Raw genomic sequence first — 20,649 nt, forward strand, 5'->3', positions numbered from 1 at the left:
ATATATATGATGAACTTTATACTCCTGTCTTGACAAAATAACTTCTTTTTTTGATCGCTCAGAACAGTCAGCCAACCTTGAATCTAATAATAAGTGTAAATCTTTTAAAATAATCTAATGCTTGTAGATTCAAAAAAATTTTTGTTTAAGTTATAGAACTTAAATAAATAAGAGTTAACTGTGCACAAGAAACACAGGTTTTATCACTTATTTATGAATTTATTTACATAGTTATATGGCTACATCTTTTAACAGTATATGATAACCAACCATTTAATACTGATATAATACTAATACTAATAATACTTATATACTAATACTAATTGTTGGTTATCTAAAGCAATCATCATAGCTATTTTTTTTAAATGGTTTTGAGTTTTTTTTAAATGGTTTATTTTTTTTAAATGGTTTTGAGTTTTCATCATTAATATCCTATATCGATCATTTTGATAAATACTTTAACTGAATTTAGCTTTAAATGTGAAATGAAAAAGCATATGTCTAACTTCGATTAACTTACTTTTCATTTCACACATTTTGTTTACAATTAACATGTTACCTTTTAAACAATCTACCATTTAAACCAATTTGTGCAAAATATTTTTTATACAACAAACTTGATACATTTACTAGCATACTTTGTAATTATTTCACTGATTGATTAGTGATCATTCTATTTAAGATTTTTTTCTTAAGGTATTATAGTATAGTATACAATAAACTAAATTTCTTTTTCCCACCTGTAAAAGTTTTGCATCAGCTCCTTCACTAACTGCATGCATTGTTGCACATACATCATCTAACACACACATAATACCAGGTGGTTTCTATAAAATAGAAAGTTAGAAAGTAATAAAAAACTTAAAACTTTAATACATTATTAGGTATACAAAAACAACGTTTTTCAGACTCATTGATCAAGCTTTATCTCTACATGACATAACGATTTTTTCAACAATATGTGATGAAGTAGTGATATTAAAGTAGGAACACTCTTTGAGTACGATAATTTAAAAAATTTTAACTTTTGCAATTCAAGATTTATTTGGAAATAAAACTTACCTTTGCTTCAATAAGATCACATACAATCTTGTTATTGAAATAATCAATAGGAGTCCAAGATATTCCTTCTTCTACATACTCTTCCTATTTATAAAACAAACAAAAACAAAGTTGTCATTATAAGTTATTAACTCTATGATAACTTATAAAGTTTCATAAAGACTCCAAATTATTATGAAGTTATTATTAGATAATCATACTATGTAATAGAAATAACAAATCAATAGTTTTAGTTTTTTACATAAATCAGTAATCGTTTAGTGAAGAAATAAATATATCAAAAACAGAAGTGAAATTCAATTTTTGCTCAAGATAAAATATATAAGCATTAAATTAAATTAATTATTATTTAGATAAATATATTATATATATATATATATATATATATATATATATATATATATATATATATATATATATATATATATATATATATATATATATATATATAACTTTAAAAAATATATATATATAAATATATATATAATAAATAAATATATATTTATAAATAAATACATTAACTTTTCACCACTTTCTGGTGGTAGTCCATATCTATTAAAATTTTCCAAAACTTTTCCACCATAAATTAGAATTCTTTTTCCATGACAAGAGGGATCTTTAAGTACTCTTTAATTTCCTTGTTTATGATGTGTATATTGGAGTTTAACCTTTTCAAACTTTTGCTATTTTCAGTATTTACAAAATTAAAATCATATATAGTTGTCAGTTTGGGAACTAGCAGGAAACATTCTTTAAATATTGGATAAACTGGTTTTACAATTATTTCGTTTGTGTTACTGTGGGTTTGTCACAATCAAAATCAAAAACATAATTTATTACTTGAATCTAAGGATTTAATCACTAAATTATGTTGTTGCATTTCTTTTATCTGCTAATTTATCCAATTTTTAATTTTATCCTCATCTTTCTTTTGACATGTTAATTTTTATATACGGTCACAAAAAGTGGAGAAACAAATACTTATCATGTAAAAATGTACCCTATAAACCTCTAGCGCAGGGATGACCAAATAGTGGCTCGCGAGCCGCATACGGCTCTTTTCAAAAGTTTTATTGATTTACTTATATTAAAAACTTGAATTACACATAGCTGGAAGACATATTGTTTCAAAAATGGATATAGCAAAAATGGATATAGAAAAAGGTGACAATAAAGCTCTTCACAATAAAAGTAAGAAAAGAAAAATTGAAGATGAGAAAAGATCATATCTTTATGATTGGACAGTAAAATACGTTTAATTTGCAATACTGAACTTGTTCATAATAAGACATGTAATGTTAAACGTCACTATGAAACAAAACGTATGTGTTTTTCTGAAGAATACCCAATAAATTCATATCATAGAAAAAATAAAATCGAGTTGCTTAAAACAATATTTAAAAATCAACAAATGAATAATTCAACTTCCAGCAAAGAATCAAATATTACAACAGAAGCAAGTTTTATTATAGCTTGGAACATTGCAAAAAGCAAAATCCTTACACTGATGAAGAGTTTGTAAAATGAAATCTTTTTGATGTGATCTCAGTTTTAGACCCTAATAATAACAAAAATCAAAGGTTAATTTCAAATATTTCTGTTTCTCGACATACAACTGAAAGAAGAATATCTGAGATAAGTGTCAAAGTTGAACAGCATTTGTTAAATGACTTAAAAAATTGTGAAGCATTCAGTTTAGCATTGGATGAATCAACAGATATTCAAGATAAACCTCAAATGGCAGTATTTGTTAGATATGTAACATCAGATGTACTTGTGAAAGAAGAGTTGCTAGATTTAGTAGAGCTAAAAGACAACTCCTGGAATTGATTTAAAGAAAGCCCTTGACACTGTTCTGGTGAAAGTCAATGCTCCTAAGAACAAGCTTGTTAGTGTTGCTGCAGATGGTGCAACAGCAATGGTTGGAAAACACATTGGGCTTATGGGTTTACTAAATAGTGATCCTACGTTTATCCCAGTTCATTGTGTGATTCATTGAGAACATTTAGTAGCAAAACATTTTAATTTTCCAATTGTTTTTAGATCAGTGTTGGAGATTGTAAATTATATTTGATGTAATGCAAAAAATCACAGACAGTTTCTTTAGTGAATTGGATCTTGCTGACAAACCAAGTGACTTGATGTTTTACTGTGCTGTAAGGTCGCTTTTAAGTAGTGACGTTTTTTATAGGTTTGTAGAACTATTAGAACCAATTAAATATTTTTTGCTTGAAAAGCAATAGACATTTGAAATCTTTGACAATGTGAATTTTTTGTAAGAATTTTTATTTTTAACTGATGTTTTGATTTTAAACTGACATTTACAAAATCTGAATTTGTCGCTTCAGAGAAAAGAAAAAAATATATCTGATCTTGCTCAGACTAATATTTAGTTTTCAAAAAAAAAATTGCTCTATTTCAGAAAGTCAGTCAAGTCAGTCAGAAAGTCAGTCAGAAAGTCAGTCAAACTGACAAAATTGCTCTATTTCAGAAAGCTCTATTTCAGAAAAATACCTTAAAAACTTTTTCCTCAAATGAAGAAGATGATTCATAATCCTAATCCTATAATTCAGATGATCATAAAAATGAATCATATAGGGAAAAACTACAGAATTTATTCGAAGACTTTTAAAGATTTGTATGCTCTTAAATCATCATTAGGATTTTTAGTAAACCCTTTTTTAATTGATATTATTAGTGATGGTTGTCCAATACTAGAAAATATACTTGAAGAAAGATCTCGATTTGAAATAGAATTACTAGATCTCCAAGAAGATCAAAATCTTCAAATGCTGCATAAAACACTAATTTTATTAGATTTTTGGAAAATGGTTCCTTGAAGTTAAGTATCCTCAACTAAAAAGGATTATTAAAAACTTATTTCAATTTTTCGTTCCACATACACAGGTGAATCTTTATTTTCATCTATGAAATTTATTAAATCAAAGTATCGTGCCAATCTAACTAGTGAACATTTGTTACAGCTGCTTAGAATATAAACTACAAGCTTGAAACCAGGTTTTAAAAAACTTACCAGTGGTGTTGAAAATCTTAGTGCCTAATAAATTTATATTAAATTATGCAAGTTATTATACAAGAAGAATTTTCTAATGGTCCTTTACAAAAAATAACTATAAAAAGAATTCTCCTCGTTATGTCTAATTTTTTGATGAATGAAGAAAAGATATTTTTCAATTGTAAAAATAAAAGTAATTTGAACTTAATTGAAGTTTATTGAATTTTTTTTTTATTGTGTAGTCATTTATTTATTTGATATTTTGCAGTTTTTAGCAACTTATGTTATTAAGTGGTTATAAGCAAGTTCAATTCGAATAAAAGCAAGTTTAATTCAAATACTTTTCAAATAATTTTTTTTCTCAAAGAAACCTTTTTATCTTTAGATTTTTATATCTTGCTTAAAATTATTTTTATAAGGAAATTTATGGTTGCTGTAATTGTGTTAACTCAAAAAAAATAATGATGCATATAAATAATGACGTGTGCTCTTCGGCACACGCCATTATTTATATGCGGCTCTTGTGTCTAAAATTCTGGCCGGCGCTGCTCTAGCGACTCATTCAATTGCTCAACTAAAGTATTTACACAAAAAAAGCCTCACATACTTGATTAAAAAATTTATTTAGAGCCATAATCAAAGAAATAACATCTGAGAAATATGCTTTACGCTTGCCTAGATTAACAGTTAAAGTTTCAAATGGCTCTAAAATATAAAAAACTTTATCTAACACACCCCATACAAAAAAAATTAATGTTGATCGGGTAGCATGATCAACTATATAGGTTGCAAAAGGAACTTTGATAGAGCATTCTTTCATTCATATCGTAGGAACTATTCCATCTTGTAATAACATCTTGCAATGATCTATGCTTATTTTTACTAGGTTGTTCCTGAATCAGTTCTAATAATAGGATCTATGCTTATTTTTACTAGGTTGTACCTGAATCGGCTCTACTAGGTTGTTCCTGAATCGGTTCTAAAAATAAGTTCCCAGACGCCTGCAAGAAGCTAAAATATCTTTCACAGATTTTTTTGACAAAATTGAGTCATGTATATATAACTGTATTGTATGTATAAAACATGGATTTGACTTAAAACCACTGTCTGTAACACCAGCTACCATTTTGATGACATTATCATGTAAAAAAATGTGAATTTTTGTGTGTGGAAATTCAAAATATAGTAAACCTTTATGTAAATACTCATTTATGTTTTTTCCAGTGTGTCTTTCTGGAAAATGCATTACACTGAGTACTGCCCTTTGTTGTCCAAATTTCAGTTATAGACTGACATTTGGTCGCCCAAATGTCAACTTACATAATAAATTTTGAATATTGCATGATACTTTTAAGTATTATAAGTATGTAAATAATTGGTGCCTTATTGCACTAGTGGTGAATGTTTTTGAACTACTCCCATCCCTGGAAAATAATTCTTTACATAGCAGGCAAATGCAAAAATAATTGTTTTATTTTAGAAATTATTTTTATAATTATTTTTAAATATTTATATAAAATTAGAATATATTTCTAAAGTGAAGTTTAACTAAAAAAAAAAAAAAAATGCCCTTTTAAATATAACTTGTCTATAATTAATTATAATATAGTTTAAAACGTAGTAACAATGTCATATTATTTTATACTATGTAACATATGTAACATACTTACTCTGTTATTATATATTTTAAGTTTAATGTTATTCATTTTTTTTTTTTTACCTAACTCTTATATTTCTAGTTTAAAATATAAGCAACAAATATTAAATTTAATAATATACTATACATAAAAATAGTATAAAATATACTCAAAAAAAAATATATTTTTATTTTTTACAAAAAAAACTTGTTAACACTTTTACTTTTTTACACAACAAACAATTATTAAATTAAACAAAGTTAACTTATAATTTTTACTATAAATTTTATATAAAAATAGTTCGGTCCTCGAACCATAAGGTGTTAGACAAAACATTATTGCTGAACGTTTGAATTTGGTGTTTGGCAAAAAACTGGACTCGACGCATCCTGAGAAGGTTGTATAATAGCAAAAACAGAAAAACCCAAAAACCTAAAAAACTAAAGAAAAAAATAAAAAAAAGACGAGAATTTTAAAGATGAAAATAAAAACTAGATGAGTAGAAATTTTTGGAGAACTTATTTTTTTATCATAAATTTGTTGATGGAACTAAAAATAATGGCTAACTTGAGCAGGAACTAGGGACATATTTGTAGAAAAGATAAAAAGATGACAAGCTGAACCAACTGTATCTCCCAGATAAAAAAAACACACCCTATTTTCCAATATCTACTTAAACCTATTTCTTGATTTCTATGTATTCAACAAATTCACTCAAAATCAAAACTCACTCTGCATTTACTCAAAACTAACAATATTAACTTATATACCACTACAATACTTGTGAACCTTTGCTTACAAACTGTAGAAACAACAGAGTTTGCTTCAAATTATTTCTTACACACTCCACATTGCCATTTACCAGTATTTTCTATTTGCTTATTCTCGATTTTACAATACATAACATTTGTTTAATTCATGTTTATCTTTAGCCTTTTTTACTTGCATTCCAATAATAAAATCTTAGTATTATTATTAGTATCTTCAATGAAAAATGAAGCATCCAGGTAATTTTGACACTGGTTTTCATACATAGCTAATAATGATAACTGTTACCAGTTATGCTTATTATCTAAACCTCAAAGACCACCACACTATCCCTCTTGGTACTTTGTCAAAAACTTTTTAGAGCCTACAAATGTCATCCACAGACTTTTTTTATTTTCCAAAAAATCGTTTTTCAAATTTGCCTTATAAAAAATATTGCATTAGTTGTTTTTTTTCATAGCCTAAAATCCTTCCTTAAATCCTTCCTATAAATTACTTGATCAAGCAACTTTAATCGTACATAAGTCTCTGTCTTTTTTATAATTCTAACTAAAAAAACAACACCTAACTCAAAAAATTCAATTTTTGCACTTATTGTATTCTTGATTGGCAGAATAGCATTGCAAAGATCTGAAACCCATCATATACAAATAACTTTGAACCTTTTAACATTTCAGCCAATATACCAGAAAGACCAGCAGTCTTGCCTAACTGATCTCTCTTACTACCTGACTTCATTTCACTACAGGTTATCAGTTCTGCATTCCAACTAAACTTATCATTTAGCAATAAATTTGACTTTCTAGTTCAAATTACTTCATCAGATACTACATAAAAAATGTCCACATTTCTTTCAAATCTAAAATCTATCTTTGCTTAAATACTCTTTTCAAAATTATTAACTAATTCATCTTTTTTCAATCTCTAAATTCAGCAACTTCTCACGAAGATCACTTTTCTTTTTGTCTGATTTTCCATCTAAAAATTCTAACAACATTAGAAAAATAATATGGCTTCACCACATGTCCATTCATGTCTTAAAATCTGCATGCAATAAGATTCCTATTTTCTTTAACATTTTTCATTCATTCTTTAACATTTCATTCATTTCATTCTTTAACATTTCATTCATTTCATTCTTTAACATTTCATTCATTTCATTCTTTAACATTTCATTCATTCTTTAACATTTTTCAGTGGCATTTGTTAATATTTAAAACAAGGAATGCAACATTTTCTTTTTAAAATGTTTACAACTGGATATCCATCCAAGAATTAATCAATTTTATATAGTTCAAGAAATTTTATTGTGACACCATCCTTGGGAAGATTATCATCCCAGATTAATGAGCTCTTCTTACGCTAACTACACTAAAGTGACTTTTTATTTCAGAGTTCTCCATCTCCTAGGTTAGTTAACTTCACCACCACTAAAGAATATGCTTGAAAACATATTTCTAAGTGATCAAAAACATTTTCCATATTTTTTTTTTTCTTTTTCTTATTTTCTTTTCAAAAACATGTTTTTGTGAAACAGAGGAACTTTAGAGGTAAGATGACAATCTTACCTCTAAAGTAGCCTCTGTTTGGCGATGAAACTATAAAGGAAATGCTGTTATTATAGATTAAAAAATAAATAAAAAAAATAACCGCACTGTTAAAACTTGTAAATACAATCTTTTTATTAACAAGGAAGTCACACATTAAGACTAAAAGTCATTAAGCAAGAACTTGTAGCAAAAATAAATATTTAGTTTAATAGCAAATTCAGCAAAAATAAATATTTAGTTTAGTTAAATATGCAAACTCGGTTTAAAATCTTTTTTAATGAATGAGATTTAATGTAATAAATAATAAAAGAAAACAATCTTTTAATTAAAGCAGTTCTCAAGTGTCGAAACAAGTTATTTTTATTTTGTAAAGAAACAGAAAATAAATTTTGAGTTTAATAAATTTGTTAAACAAATTATTTATTGAGATAAATTAACATAAAACATTTGTTGTTTTGCCATTATACTTCTGGTTGAGAGGTTAATATTAACTTCATAAATCTGCATGGTTTTTATGTTGTAAAAATATCTGGTTTAAATAATAAATGTACTTAGTGCTGTTTTTTTTAAAACAATTTACACAGTTACTCAATTAGATTAAGGTTCCCATTTTATATTTAGTTACTTTAGCACCTTAGGCATTTTTTATTAAAAACATATATTTTTTTTTTTTGGTGATTTTGAAAATATTTTACTTGTCATTTTGAAATGGACTTGTTTCTTTTTCAAAATGACAGGTTCAATTCATGTAACTTTTAGTCATCTTAATTTGTAAAAAAAAAATGGTATACTTGTTCTACATAAGATAATAGAGCATTATATTTTAAATAACCTATATACTTTATATACCTATAAATATATAGATAGATAGCTATAGATATGGATAATGATGATAACATAATTTAAAAAAAAACTACCTGTTCAGCTTTTAGTGTAAGTTCAATAAAAATCTGTTGAAGCTTCTCATTGACAAAGTTAATACAAAATTGTTCAAAACCATTTTTCTAAATTTATACATATTTACAATTATATTATACAATTTTTAATAGCAACTTTTGTCAAGTAAAATTTATTTTATTATTGTTTGTAATACTCATTGTTTGTAATTAAAGTATAAATAATAGAAATTTTTAGAGGTAAACTATTAATTATTATTGTTTCATAATTCTTTATACGTTTCTTAAAAATATTTTTTTAAGAAACAATTAAAGAACTTTTTACTTTACTTAAAAAAGTTCTACTAATGTTTGGCAGAAAAAACATTAAACAACCCTTGAAATTAGAAAAAATGAGGTTGGCAAATTATTGCCAACCTCATTTTTCCTAATTAGGAGGGTTTTTTTGCCGACCTGATGCTGACCTTTTTTAGAGGTTAGCATTAGGTCCGCAAAAAAAATACAAAGGTCTTACCATAAAACATAGAAACCTCAAACACTTTTAGGTCAGCAGTTAGGTCAGCATTGCCAAATGCCAACTCCAATAACGAGGGTTGCATTAAATACAAATTTATTTTAAAAAATCAATTTAATAATTAAAAAATTCATTAAATTAAGAAATACCAAAACAGTTAACTGTAAGGGTAACATTATTTTAACATTATTAAGTTGATAGATCAAAACAATAACAAAGAAAAGAACTAAGAAATTTATTTTTCAAAACAAAACCAATAAGAAAAATTAAATTAACAAAACAAATCAAAAAAATGCAATCAGATGCAAACAATATATAAGAAGTTAGCAAAGCCGAAAGAACACCAATTTGCAATGCTAAAAGATTGCTCTTGATAACTTAATGACGAGCGTGCATAATTCCGCTCACATTTATGTACAATATATTACAACTATATACAATATAATATAGTTACAATATATTACAGTTATACAATAAAATAAAATTCAAAATGTGTTTTTTTGGTTTATGTACTGGAAGCTGTGACTTTTCTTTAATAAGATTGATTTATAAAATTTTAACCTTTTTAAATTTTATTACAGTATTTTACTGTCAGTCATTTAATGACTTAATTGAACAAATATACTTTACAACTAGTATCACTGGAAAACTTTTTGGATTTCTGGATAGACTAAAAATAAACAGAAGGACCTGGAATTCCAGATATATCCAGAACAAGATAGTTACTGATTTATACTGACAATGACTGCTATTTAAACTTATCTAAAATTATTTCTGTACAGGTATCTATTGACAAAATAAACAAAAAACTATTTTGAATAAACCGTGTGATATTTTCTTTTAAATAAATAAACTTATCGAAATACTTCAAGATATAAATATATCTAAATGTGCTTTACCTGAAATATTTCAAACCCATAGATATCCAAAATACCACAAGAAACGTCGCTGCGATCTTTTTGCATAGCCTTGTTTACTGACTAAAAATATACAATAATTATTTAATATTACAAATAGCATTTGCAAAACATATTTCAATAATACTGGATTTATCTAATATCAGTATTACTAAAAATAAAATTAATTTTTACTATTATTAAAAACTTAATTTTATTAAAATTCTTTCAAATAGAAAAAAAACAACTATTAATAATTCTATGATAAAAGATTTTTTCATCAGTTCAAAAAATATGAACTTTAATATTATATAACTTTTTTCAAATATTTTTACTACGTTTAAAGTCCATGAAAAACTCCTAACTTCTGTTTAAGATCATCACTTTTTTTCTTATCTTTTAAAGTCTCACTACACAGTGGTGTATAATTTCTATTAATCTTTGATGATGCACCTCTTGCTGTTATAATTGATTAAGGATAGTTCTCTAAACTTCATTTAGGTACACTCTACTTTTTCTTTTAATGCTTCTTCTGATCCACCAGCTGATTCAATTCTGTCTTCAAAAAGAAAAGACTTACCAACACATTTTTCTCTTAATGCTTCTTCTCACCAGCTGATTCAATTCTGTCTTCAAAAAGAAAAGACTTACCAACACATTTTTCTCTTAATGCTTCTTCTCACCAGCTGATTCAATTCTGTCTTCAAAAAAAAAAGACTTACCAACACATTTTATTTTTCTATCACTATCTTTTCAATTTTAATTTTGACTTCTCTGTATAAATAAAGACTTTTCATACACTCAAAACGAACAATATTCAAAGCAACCTGTAAACCACTATCTTTTGTAAACTAATTGTTTAAAAACTGCATAAACAACAAAGTCTGCTTCAACTCCTTTACTTCACACTTGCTCATTTTTAACATTACAATGCATAAACAACTTTTGTTTTATTCATGTTTACTTGATTGTCTCTGCAATCAAGCATAAATCATACATAAAATAGCTCTTATGATAAACCAACACTAAACTCTTTAGAGAGAGAGCTTCAAAAATAAAAATAATAAAAACAAAAGAACTGAGCACTAATGCAACACCAACCTTATCTCTAAAGCTTTATTCACCTTCTCTACCTTATGTTTTGATTGACATTTTCATATATAGCTTTAATAACTGATAAGAGGCATTCTTTAACACCTAAATACCATCAAGTCTACCGCACTACCTCTTGTATGCTTTCAAAAATTTTTAAGGTCCATTAATCCCATCTTATTATCTTTTTTCTTTTTTGAAGATCTTTCTTGAATTAGTCTTATTTTAAATATTGCACCTGTTGTTTCCAAAACAAAACTGCATTTTATTGATACTTCTTATTATGTTGGTAATAATTCTTTCTAAAATCTTCATTATTTGGTCGAGCAATTTTATTCCTCAACATAAACCCATTTTTAGTGGGTTACTTGCCTCTATTATTACCATTATCCTTACAACAACTACCAATATATTTACCATCCAACTTTTTATCCAATCATTTAAGATTTTAGCTTGATGCAAGCTTTGGCTTACATACAATTGTTGTAAAAAATCTAACACCTACTGAATACTCAAGCCGAAATCCTTCAATACCTTAGCCAACACACCAGTAAGATCAGTAGCTTTGTAAGTAGCTTTGCCTGTAAGTAGCTTTGCCTGTAAGTATCTTTGCCTGTAAGTAATAGCCTGACTAAGCATTTGAACAGATGACTTCAATTCACTACAGATTATCAGTTCCACTAGTTTACTAATCTTATTCACTGCAGATAACCTTATTCACTATATTAACTTTATTCTTACTTTACAATTAAATTCCAATTAAACTCTTTATAACGACTCAATCAAAATCTTTGTACATAAAACTTCGTTTATGGTCTTCTCAAAGAACCTCTCTCCCCTTTCCCCAGCAAGCAACACAACACATGTTAATTGTAGAAATGTAAAGGCTATGCTTGGCAACTGTGTCGCACTGATTTAAAAAGTATTTAATGCCAAAAACAAAACCAGCACTTTAAGTAAAATTAAAACTTTTTCATCAAATACACAAATCTTTTTTGCTACTTTCAAAATTTTTTAAAGCCCACTATGTACCCATGTTTTATAAAAACAACCATGTTTTCATAATATGCTCATCATTTATTCAGCATTAGTAGAAAAACATGTATTTAACAACAGTAAAAGAACACAATATATAAAGTATTATTAAATTATTGAATTTACTTTTTTAATTCATAAAACTATTATTACCACATTGGAAACAATTAAGTCATTGAGTTTATATGGAAAAAAAACTGTTTTTCTTTTTGTAACTTTACAGCAACTTTAAGTATAATCAAAAGACAAACAACAGTATCTTGAATTCCAGTTATAAACTCTTTAGTTAGTTTTAGTAACTTATTTATTGCTGTATTGGTGTAGTGGTAGAGCATTTGCTTAATAAGCAAAAAGTACCAAGTTCAATCCCTACTACACCTTAGTTAGTATTATGCTCAACTTGTTTCTCTGAGCAGCAGTCTTGTTTGCCAAAGTTTTGAAGATTGAGGGGGAGAGTTGTAACAACAAATAAAAAAAACAAAATGAGATTTTTTCTTAAAGCTCTTTATATATTTATTGATATCATTTGTTGGCTTTTTACTTGGTCAGTTAGTTGTTTTTTTTTAATCATTATTATTTAAACTTCTTTTTGTTGATTTAAATTACCAATATATCAACACCAAATTTAAAAATTAACCACATAAGGGGATTCTATGCTACTCTGAAGCATTTATACCACAGCCAAATATCATTATATCTTTGTAAAGACAAATATTGATTGTTAATTTTGTCAGCAATAACTAGTGGGCCAACTTAAAGGTTGACTTGAAGGCTTTTTTACTACTAAGCTTATCATTTCATTCAAGATTGTTTATGTCAGGTTTGTTCTAACTTGTGTTCACAGTGTGTTCTAAGCAAATATAATAGTAAACATTTTGAAAAAAACATATAATGCCAACTTTTTGTTAAAACATTTTTTTTAAACTGTAACAGTAAAACTTATTATTTAAGATGTCACGAATATTTGGTGAATATTTGGTGACTCTTGGGTATTTAGCCTATTCTGTTACTTTTTTACTATTCGGTAATTGGCTGAATATTGCAAACTATTTGGCCAAATACCAAATACCTGATTGTAACAAAAAAAAAAAATGCATAAAAATGGATTACATATAACTACTTTTTTTATTTTTTATTTTAACCAATAATTGGCATATTTGATAATCTATAGGTGGTAATTTATGATAAAAACACTTTCATCGCTTGATGATAGCAAATGATTAAAAATTTCTCATAAACTATATATACTTCCAAAAATAGCCATTCACTATGCACATTATGACAGTGTAGATAGTGTACATATTGAAGTAAAATCACCAAATTATAGGAAAATTTCAGCAAGTTCTGTTAGGATAATGTTTTGCTTTTGCTGACCACAACTTGCTGTCAAATGTTTGCTGTCCAATTTAAGTAAACAGTTTCATGTAAAAACGTATTTGATTTGCGATTTGATATTTCTTTTCCACATCTTCAAAGAGTATATTTTTTATAGAGAATAATCTTTCACTTAATCAGCAAATCCAGTGAAAGGTTACTCCTTTTGTTTTGCTCATTGTGTTTTAATTAACCCTTTGAAATTAGTTTTGTAAAGTGCATCAATAAAAAAAGCAACAGTATAATTGATGTTTCCATTAAAGTTAAACCATGCTTTTCAGTTCAAGTTCAGGTTGTAGTAAAGTATGTAGATATCATTTTTAATAAGTTTGGAGTTTTTTGTACTATATCTATCTACTTCTGAAAATACCTCAGAAATGCAAGAAAAACCTTTTTTATATGAGCTATTTTTGTATGAGTATGATACTTTTATACATAACTTTAACATAACATAGTTTTTCACAATTTAATCTTTAATAACTAAGTATAAAAACATAATAATAAGTGTCGCCAAATTTTCGGCAGCAAAATAATTAATGCTTTGGCCATGCACCTTGCCAAATGTTCGGTATTCACTATTCATGACATCTCTACATATTATTAAGAGTGTTAATATCAACTGTTTACACTTTGAATGTATGTTATGACCAAACTGAAAAATAATTTTATTTATTTATACAACAGATGATGTATCTAAGAATGCATTTTCCTAATATATTTTGTGCGCTTTAATACTTAAAAAATGCTATTTAAGTTTTCAGAAAAAGAAGAAAAAACAAAGATTAATGAAAAAAACAATTGCTGCCCCAACCCAAACCCTTAGTCAATGTAGCGCCCATCCCTTGCATGTTCTACCAAGAAAGTCAGACAATTTATGTAAGAGGGTTTTTAGTTTGGATAAGCAACCTAACAATTTAAAGAAAAAACTTTAAATTGTTAGATTTATAAAATGTATATATGTATATGTATATATGTATATATGTATATATATATGTATATATATATATATATATATATATATATATATATATATATATATATATATATATATATATATATATACTGTCTTTGTTTTTGTCTTTTGGTTGTCTTTTTCTTTGTTTTAAAAACTTCCTGGATTAATTAGATTTAAGCCAGCATTTTAAAATAAAGTGAACACAATATATAAAAACAGTGCCAACCTAAATTTGCAAGAATGCAATGTATTGAAATATAAGTATAGGAAATTAATATAAATTTGAGCACCTCTACTAAATAATCAAACAATCTTGCATAAAGGGCTTTTGACAAAGCATCTCTTGTGTAACTAGCTTGTTCAACATTCAATGTCATATTAATTACTTCTTTCTTTCCGCCCCAAGTGCTTTCTACAACTCGACTAAAATATATAAGAGTTTCTATAAAGTAAAAAATTGCACAAAATATAAAATATAGTTAAATTCCTGTAACTAGATTTTTCTTTAATCTATTAATATAACTAATACTTTTATATTAATGCTTAAATAATTATAATATAATTATAACTTAAAAGCTAAAATATAAACAAATCATTGCAATAAAAGGTTCAGCAATTAAAGTTACATCAGCTTGTTTTAGTTTTTTTTATAAACTTTTTTCCACAATTGAGTTTATTTTGAATTATATATTTATTAATACACTAACTAAATATCATGAAGCTTTGATGAACATCAATCTTCTTTAAAATCAAAATTTACAAGAGAATTACAAGAGACTTTTTTTATTCTCTATTGCATCTTTAAAATATTAAATAAACAATGCTCTTGAACTTTAAGAGACCTGATCATGCCCTGGTCCATTAGTAGGGGCTTTGTGGTTGTGAATGGTTGTCCCTTCTATTGACTCAAAATTATTAGTGATATGGATAATCACCAACCAATAAAACTTTCTTTTCTACAATATTCACAACTTTTATTCTACAATAAGTTGCCTATCACAAATTTCTCCAACAATTTGTTATTGAACTCTTTTTCAGCCTGCAATAACAGCATGGCAAGTGCTTGACAAACATTTACATGGCCAGAATTGAAGTCTTTTGTTTTCAAAAGAAATGACCTTTATAAACTAAATTGGAAATTCAAAAAAAAATAAAAACATTTAGAAGAGAGCAATAATATCTAACTTGCTACCTATAAAGATCTATTCAATTTCAGGTAAAGAAATTGCATGTGGAATATTAAATTTTTTTTATAGCCATTGAAACTTGTGTCACTAAAAAAACCTATCATTCCTTCCGTGACAAAAGTTTTTAATGCCTATAACTAAAAATTTAGAACTCTACAAATATTGTCTTTTCTCAAAATTAAATAGATATTTATAGGTAGTATGTTAGGTATTTTTGCCACCTTTTAAACTATTTTTTTTTTTTGAATTTCCAATTTAGTTTACAAAGGTCATTCCTCAATTTTTTTGAAAAAAAAGACTTTTCAATCCTGCCCCTATGGTGTTAGCGTTTAACTTGGAATGCATTGACTTCATCAGAAAAAATTTTAAATGTTATATCGTTTCTTCCAACTATTTTAACTTTCCTGAGCAAATTCCATGATTTGAGTTCTGAGATTATTTATTTTTTAAGTTAAGGTGCTTTAAAAAAACCTAATGGAGTAGAAACAGTCAGTTATCAGCATTATTCAGCTGATAATGGGCTGTTCAGTTCAAATCAAATAAAAGAAAATAGTTACTAAGCTTTCATTTATGTTTTATGTCTAATGACTTTTTTAAGATTTTTTATCAAGTTATTTTAATTTTATTATTATCAATACAAAAAGTTTAAATTACCCATAATTGTTTAACTGTATAACATAACTGTCAAAAGAGCATAAAAAAATTGGTTTTACATAACAAAGCTTATCAGAGGTTATCAGAGGTTCACGTTAACCAAATGACAAATGTACATATATATATATATATATATATATTATATATATATATATATATATATATATATATATATATATATATATATTTAAACAACTTTAAAATGTATTCTACACAATAGAGTGCTCAATGTTCTTAAAAGAACAGAGCAATTATATATTAGTAGAAAATCACTTCACAAAAATTTTTTTTATTTTACACTGTGTTTCATCAACAGATTCATCAGAAATTCTTAATTATAACTTTCATATAATAACTTAATAACTTTCATATCTGTTTCATCAAAAAAGATTCCTCATTTCTGTGATTCATCAGAAATCCTTAATTATAACTTTCATATAATAACTTAATAACTTTCATATCTGTTTCATCAACAAAGATTCATCATTTCTGATGAATCTTTGTTGATGAAACACAGTGTAAAATGAAAAAAATTTTTGTTAAGTGATTTTCTACTAATATATATATATATATATATATATATATATATATATATATATATATATATATATATATATATATATATATATATATATATATATATATATATATATATATATATATGTTTTAGGCTACTGTCATGTATGAAATATTACTTGGCTCAGTGTGTAGTTTATGTATTGTATATATATTAATTGATTGCCGTAAAAAAAAATTTAAATTTTGAAACTTTTTGGGAAATACAAAAGAAATGCTTGCAATTTTCACAGTGGAGTTACTTAAGGTCCGAAAATAAAAACGCTTTTAGATCGTTTAAAAGTCATGATATTGAAAAATTTACAGTAAACAACAGCGCTTTATGGTTGATAAAAAAATTATCTATCAAATTTGATAAATATTATATAAATATTTGATAGATATTAGTTAACTAATGTGTTAATTAATTGTTATTAAGTGTATATATAATATGTTAACACTTAAAAAAAATTTATTTTGCTTATTATGTATTGCATGTTACGCATTTGCTGTTTCTTTTTTAACTATTGTGCAACTGTTATGTATTAAATAACATTAATAGTTGTATCATGCTTTAAATTGGATAAATAAAGTTATTATTTGCTTATATCATGCTTTAGGACTTTTGGACATTTGGACTGGTAACTAACTAATAATTAGCCTACTAACTCAATAATACATCATGAGTTGTTTATATAATGTTTTTATGTGGAATCATAAAATCATTATTTGTTTATAACATGTTTAAATTTCCAAAATATATTTCACTTAAATAAATATAAACTAAATGAAAGATTCTCACTTTATTTTTTAATTAAATAATAAACTCATATTGTGATACCAACATGAGCTCAAAAATGCTTAGAAGACTCACAAAGGCTTTAGTAAAAAGAATATTTAGTCAAAAAGATCTAGTAGAAAACCCTATAATTTACACATGAGCCATTCGCCAACTTACAAACAGCTCATTCAATATTACAAGTTCGAGAAAGATTTATTTTATGGGCAGAAATCAACTCTTGACTTGAAAACTGAGGTGACAAAAGTCAGTTTTTTTAACTTTTGATAAATGATAACCCATTGAAAAATAAAATTTCCAGAACATTTCAAGCAGTACCCATATACCTATTACAAGTTGGCTAGCATAGAACTGGAAATGTTGTTTGATCTGTTTGCTTGTCAGTGTGATATTCCAATTATTAATATTTGTAAAGATAGGTGAATATAACTTAAAACAATTTTTTTGAATGTTGAGTGATAAGAACTTTATATGTGTAGTTAGAAATCCAGTACCCTATCCAAACCTCCCGGAAACCCCCGCCCTACCCACCACCGCCACCTTCTAAGGTTTGCAGATACCTTTGCAACAAATTTTTTAAAAATGATTTTAATTTGATAGTAAAACAATAAACATTTAGGCAAGCTTCATGTCAAGAAAAGTGAGTGCATGATGAAACATAGTTTCTCTCTGTGAGAAAAGTGAAAAAGTAATAAATGGAATTTTTTTTAACAGTCTCGTTATGCATTTATAAATACACTTCACAAAAATGGTAGATAACAAAAAAGAGCATTAATTGCTTATCTCTAATCATTTGACCGAGACTTTATATTTCATCGACTTTAAATTAAAACACTTTCAATTTTAAAATAATTACTTGTTTTAGGTCCCTGTTATGGTAAGAGAATATTAAAGGACAAATGATGCAAGATAGAACAAAAATTAAGTTGGAATTTAAGTAGTGTGGACCAAGCAGTGGCAACTACCTAAATTGGGTTTGTAAACAGGGTTGTAAAATTGTTTTTGGAGAGAAAAAAGAGGCTACTGTTAGGCAAATTAGACAGAGAAATCTTCAAACAACTTCAGAAGTTGATTCAGATAAAATTTTTAGTGTTGAATCCTTAACTTCAGATACAGCTGAAAGTGTCCCAAGTTCAATCCCCACCATGTCCCTGGTAGTACCGCGCTCAACTTGTTCCTCTACGCAGCAGCCTTGTTCTTCAAGATTTGTTTTTTTGGGGTTATAGAGTTAAGAGAGGGTTGTAACCACACCTACGCCTTCATGGCTTTGGGGAGATGAATTGAAATCTAAAAAAAAAAAAATTGACTGTGTAATCACTGTGGCTAATTCAATTGATACTATGCACTGTCAAGAAGTTTTACAGTTAAAAGTAATTTGTGTAGATAGAAAAAAAGACAAAAATTCATTAGTTTATGAAATGTACAAATAAATTTTTGAAAATACAAGAAAAAATAAATTTTGGATTTATGACTATATTTATGGGTCACATTAATATCAAAGTGAGCCAATGTGTTTAGAAAAAAAAAGTGTGCTTAGAGATATATATATATATATATATATATATATATATATATATATATATATATATATATATATATATATCTAAGCACACTTTTTAGAATATATATATATATATATATATATATATATATATATATATATATATATATATATATATATATATATATATATATATATATATATATATATATATATATATATATATATATATATATATATATATATATATATATATATATATATATATATATATATATATATATATATATATATATATACACACACAAATATAATTCAAAAAAAAAAAATTTCTTTTTTAAAAATGATATGAATTTTTAATAGTCTTATTACGCAGGTAGGGTGTAATCCGTAAGTTAGATTTATCAATATTTATTAAAAGCACCACGAATAAAAAAAAAAAATGTTTTTCAAAGAAAATAAAACTAACAAAATAAAATATTTTTATTTATTTAACTATATTTATAATGAAAATACTATATTATTATAATATAATATCATAAAAACTATATTATCATAAATACTATAAATATTATATTACATAAATGTTATAATGTCATTATATTATATGTTATTTATAAAAAAAAAATTTTATTATTTATTTATTATTGTAATAATATATTATTTTAAAATTTCTAAATTAGTTGAAAAAATAAATTTTAAAAACAAAAGCGTTATTTTCAAAATTTTTATAAAATTTGCTTTTTTGGGAATAGTTAAAATTTGAAGTTGAAGTAACTTAAAAAAGTTTATTTTTTGATAATATTAAAGATATTAAAGAGTTTTGATAATATTAAAGATATTAAAGACAAGTCCCTTAACCATACACTACCTTATAAGGATATCTACAACAGGATAACCATTTAAATACTTTTATGAAACTTAAACTTGTTAAATGTCTTATATGGTATACATCTGATAATACATCTGATGAATACAAACAAATACATCTGATGTCTTATATTATATACATCTGATAATACATCTGATGAATATAAACAAATACATCTGATTATATTGTATACATCTGATAATGCATTTGATGAATACAAACAAATACATCTGATGATTATTATATTGTATACACTAATTACTATATTTAAGATGTGCTCAACCCCT

The 20,649-nt window shown here is 25.7% G+C and overlaps 1 protein-coding gene across 1 annotated transcript in view; it reads right to left on the reverse strand.

Moving 5' to 3' along the window:
- Nucleotides 1-20,649, reverse strand: part of LOC100211911 (unconventional myosin-Ie) — a 105,684-nt gene that overhangs the window by 47,070 nt on the left and 37,965 nt on the right. The window contains exons 11-15 of the mRNA XM_065816593.1: nt 15,086-15,218; nt 10,343-10,423; nt 8,951-9,037; nt 1,063-1,146; nt 741-827 (exon numbers count right to left, since the gene is read on the reverse strand). Coding sequence (XP_065672665.1) covers nt 741-827; nt 1,063-1,146; nt 8,951-9,037; nt 10,343-10,423; nt 15,086-15,218 — 472 coding nt within the window. The remainder of the gene's footprint in view (nt 1-740; nt 828-1,062; nt 1,147-8,950; nt 9,038-10,342; nt 10,424-15,085; nt 15,219-20,649) is intronic.

This window comes from Hydra vulgaris, chromosome 13 (assembly GCF_038396675.1).
Source record: "Hydra vulgaris chromosome 13, alternate assembly HydraT2T_AEP".
In the NCBI taxonomy this organism is placed as follows: domain Eukaryota; kingdom Metazoa; phylum Cnidaria; class Hydrozoa; order Anthoathecata; family Hydridae; genus Hydra; species Hydra vulgaris.